Below are 4,962 nucleotides of genomic sequence, written 5' to 3'. Positions count from 1 at the left end.
TATTGATTCAATTTCCTCGTATAGTGCAGCCCTCCATGCATAAGATTTACTTGCTTCCTCATAATCTGCACGTTCTAAAATGTTTAAAATCTTTGACATTAATGCATAGCCTTTCAATTTAGAAGATAATCGAGTCTTCCTACCTGATCTCCTTGGTAGGGGACTTACCTCAATTTCAACCTTTTCTGAGCTTGTATCTTCATTGATTACATCATCTGTTACTTCTTTTTCTTGTTTCTCCTCCTTCTCTTCATCTTCCTCACTGTTTTCTTCCAATAGCCATGGAATGTGCCAATCACTATTAGAGTAATTTTTTCCTTCTTCAACCTGTTCATGAAATATGATATCTCTGCTTGCAAAAACCTTGTGAGTCAGAGGATTAAATAACTTATATGCCTTGAACTTAGTGCCATATCCAACAAATATACATTTCAGGGCTTTAGGATCTAACCTCTTCTTATCTGCCTTAGGTATATGAGCATAAGATTTTGACCCAAATATTCTTAAATGACTCACTGCTGGTTTGAATCAAAACAATGCCTCAAAAGGGGTTTTGGAGCCTAGACATATAGTAGGACTCCTATTCTTTAAATACATAGCAGTGTTAATAGCTTCTGCCCAAAGACCATTGATAGACCCTTACCTTGAAGCATGCTCCTTGCGCACTCCACAAGAGTTTTTTTCTTTCGTTCTTCCACTCCATTCTGCTGTGGAGTGTGGGGCACTGTAAACTGTTGCACAATCCCATGATGCTTGCAGAAATCCATGAACTCTCCCAACCTGTATTCTCCCCCTTGATCTAGGCGGAGAATTTTTTTCCTTTTTCCCGTTTGGTTTTCTACCATGGATTTAAACTCTTTAAAATACTGAAAAGCTTGACTCTTTTTACTCAAAAAGTATACCGATGAAAATCTAGTGCAATCATCTGTAAATAAGAGAAAGTAATATTCTCCTCCTAATGACCTGGTTTGCATGGGTCCACAGATGTCTGTACGCACTAGTTCTAAAATGTCTTTTTCCTTTCTATTAACATGCAAAGGGAACTCTCCTCTATGAATTTTCCCTAATGCACATCCATCACAATCCAGCTTAACATTATGGAAAATAGGGAGTCCATCGACCATACCTTTTCTCTGAAGTAGAATGAGGTCTTGCAGATTAAGATGGCAGAATCTCTCATGCTTGAGATTTTCGGCTCCCAATCCAGCTGCAACCATTGCTTGCTGTGGCATACTCTTCACATCTAGTCTGTACCGGTTCCCCAGGCGCACTCCTGTTGCAACTGTTTCAATATGGCTATCCTTAATGACACATTTAGTCTTGAAGAATTGAACTTGCATGTCCTGATCAGTAATCATTGAGACAAAGACCAATTTTTTCTTAATTCCTGGAACATACAATACATTTTTAAGGTGTCTAATATCTCCGCTAGGTAACTTTACAGGAATGTCACCATGTCCTTTGATCTCATGTCCACTATCATCTCCTAAATAGATTTTCGACCCACATGAAGTTTCTTCAAGAAATTCAAACCAATCCTTCTTACCAGTAATATGTGAGGATGTGCCAGAGTCTACATACCATATGTCATCCTCATATTCCTTTGAAGCTGAAAGAGCACAATCGACTATAAATAGTTGAAGTTCGTGGCTATGATCCTCGTCTTCCTTAACAAAGTAACCCTTATGTTTTCTCTATTTGTTTCTTCCTTCGTCTCCTTACCTCTTATAACAATCTCTAATCTCATGTCCAAGTTTTCGACAGTAAAAAAATTTCTTCAAGGGAAAATTATTAGCAGACATACCTTTAAACGGTCTCTTCTGAAATGTGTTGGCTCCTCTCTGCTGGTGCTGCTGTGGTTGTTCATGCTTATTCCCTTTAAATTGTCTCCTTTTTGCCATCAGAGCAAGGTCATTGCTCCGAGATTTCAAATTTTTTCATCGCTCTTCTTCTTGTATCAGAATCTGTGTCAGCTCTTCAAATGAAGGGGCTTTCTCCCTTGCTGACAGCCCTGTGATAAATGTCTGGTAATCATCAATCATTCCATTCAACGTGATTGTGACCAGATCTGAATCAGAAACTTTCTCTCCGATATCTCCCAATCTATCCTTCAGACCTTTGACTCTTGAAATGAATCCAACAGCAGATTCATTCTCCTCCATCTTCAATGCAAAGAGCTTGCCATTGAGTGACAAGACACGGTTTGAGTTCTGCGTCTGGTATAGGTTTTTAATGGTCGTCCAAATGTCAGTGGCCGATTTACAGTCTCTAATATGTGGTTTAACATTGTCCTTGATGGACATCTTCAATATGACCTTTTCTTTTGTCTCCCTTTTATCCCAATCTTGTTCTTGTGTGGCTGATCTCGATCTCAGCTCATTTCCTGTCATGATTGACCACGCATTTTCACTTTCAAGTAAAGTTTGCATCTTGAATTTCTAGTTGTGGAAATTTGATCCATCGAGTTTGCCAGACTCGTGGAAATACGATTCTAAATTGTTATTCATATTGACTTATACGAGATCCGAACCTCTGTTTGGCTGAAAAAAAAAATTTGTACCTTCAATGCGCCACCATCGGGCAAGTCCGATCTACTGCCACCAAACAGATCCAGAACTCCAATGCGCCACCACCAGGCAAATCCGATCTGCTGCCACCGGACAGATCTGGAACTCCAATGCACCACCACCGGGCAAGTCTGATCTGCCGCCACTGAGTAGATCAGGAACTTCAACGTGCCACCACTGGGAAATTCTGATCTGCTACCACCGAGTAGATCAGGAATTCCAATACGCCACCACTAGGCTACTCCGATCTGCTGCCACCGAACAGATCCAGAAATTCAAAGTGCCACCACCGGGAAACTCCGGTCTGCAACAAAATTGCAGATCTTTCAAAGATATAGAGGTTGGCACTCTTCAATAGCTAAATACCTGCGCTAGATACAAAATCGATGCAAGGCACGAAATTGGCGCGATTAATCCTTCATTTTCTGTGCCAATTGTACTTTCTGGCACGTTGGCATTTTTATCACCCTCAAAACTGTGCTAAGCGGCGCGACTTTTCATTAAAAACCTGTGCCAACTCTTCTTTCCGCTCAAAAATGGTGTGAGTGTTCGCGTCAAAACCGTGCCAACACTTTCTTGCGCTCAGAGATGATCAGTCATCTGAGACCCGTCTTCAGGTGTTACTGCAGTACACCTGATTCTACAAATGTCGCCACTACAGTTCTGTAATCAATGATGCATCCTAAGAAAAAAAATTAAGGCTATCCCTACTCTTTGCTCTGATACCAAGATAAAAATCAGATTTGAATTAGAAAAAAGGAGTTACAGCTCACAGGTGAGTATTGCACGTGGAGACTGTACTCAAACAAAGAGAAATCTCTCCGTACACTCTACTATTCATCAAATGAATGATTACATTATTAAGTACATCACTAGAAATCAGGTAGTTGCAAACAAACTCCTAAACTCTATGAACAAATCCTAAACTAAGGAGATACGTTACAACTTATGTAACCATTTCTCCATTAATAAAAAATAATATTAATTATTTTCAACTAATAGTAAGCCAATAAACTAATAATAGTATGTTCCAAGCTTACCCCAATGGATGAGAGAGGGGAAAAAACCTCCTAATAACCCCAAACAATTATGAAATTAATATAAGACTATCTCTCCAAGCGACCACCTGTAAATACATCAAAGCCCCTTAATAAATAGTTATATGTACATAAGATTATGAATGACTCGGGAATATCTCTCGGTTTATGAGCTTACCTTTTAAATCGTGGAGCAGAACCTCTCCCATAGTTTTGATATACCCTCATATAACCTGGAAAGAGGCGACAACATGTGAGTCTCATCATCTAACAAATTTCCAAACACACATAGAAAAGGGAAACTATTCACCTTGCATGAAACCACATGACCAATGTTACCTGCCTTCTTGAGACTGAACATCATAATCACGGGCCCATGAGGAATTGCTACCAGCGTGAAACCTTCGAAAAACCAAACCTCCATTACAGAACAACAAGACACCTAGGGTTGACTGTAACAATGAACTCACTGAGTGTCGAGAAATCTTTTAGGGGGTGAAGCCCTAGACCCATAGGACTCACGAATCAAGGGGATGAAGCAAGAAAAATGGCACATGAGAGTAGAACGATATGGCATATGCATTCAGCGCCCTCCCTCTAGATCACGCCCGATGTCCCAGTGTACCAGAGACAGCTAACCCAAGGCTCGATAGTAAATGCCAAAGCACTGGAGGCCATGTGAACATTTAAGGCTAATCTCCTTAGAAGCATTGTGGACTTTGCAACTATTAAGCACATACAAGGTTTGCATGGCGTTACGGCGGAACTAATCAATATTAATGTTTTACTCAAAGTAATATATATATATATATATATATATATATATATATATATATATATATAGCCAAGGTTTTCATATTAAACCCTTTTTTATATTAGGTTATTTTTAAATTTCTAAGATATGACTATTACAACAAAACTTGAGGAAATGTTTGGAGTTTGAGAGATTTGATCTCTTTAGAGCTTTTCTAACATAATATAATAGGACATTGCAATATCTCTTCCATTGCAAAATTATACCAAATTCAAAATCAATTATTAATTAATGAATTGTGCAACGTGGTTTTCCTTCCCCTTGAGGTGCTTCATGTCAAAGCTGAATTCGCTCAAGAACATGGTCCATTTGCCCTACTGAGCATTTAAATTAGACTGGTTAAAGAAGTCGACAAGGATACTATGATCCGTCAATAACAAGAATTTCTTCCCTATGAGATAATGCCACCACATCTTGAGCGTGTGCACTACTGCGGTCTGTTCTAGATCATACGTTGTGTATCCTTGTTCATAATCATTTAGTTTGCGTTATTCATAGGCTATGACCTTTCCTTCTTGTGTTAAAACACCACTGACGCCTTCCT

General features: G+C 39.2%; 1 protein-coding gene across 1 annotated transcript; it reads right to left on the bottom strand.

The window, feature by feature from the left end:
* Positions 1–1,937: 1,937 nt before the first annotated feature.
* Positions 1,938–2,429, bottom strand: LOC149158302 (uncharacterized). The gene has a single exon (XM_089433941.1). It carries the CDS (start codon positions 2,427–2,429, stop codon positions 1,938–1,940), a length of 492 nt encoding a protein of 163 aa, XP_089290067.1.
* Between the last annotated feature and the right edge of the window lie 2,533 nt (positions 2,430–4,962).

Source organism: Pinus tabuliformis, chromosome 5_2 (genome assembly GCF_031772625.1).
Source record: "Pinus tabuliformis cultivar Carrire ecotype Pingquan chromosome 5_2, CPIR1, whole genome shotgun sequence".
NCBI lineage: Eukaryota > Viridiplantae > Streptophyta > Pinopsida > Pinales > Pinaceae > Pinus > Pinus tabuliformis.
Note: the sequence above shows the minus strand (reverse complement) of the source record. Positions and strands in the feature narration are given on the sequence as shown.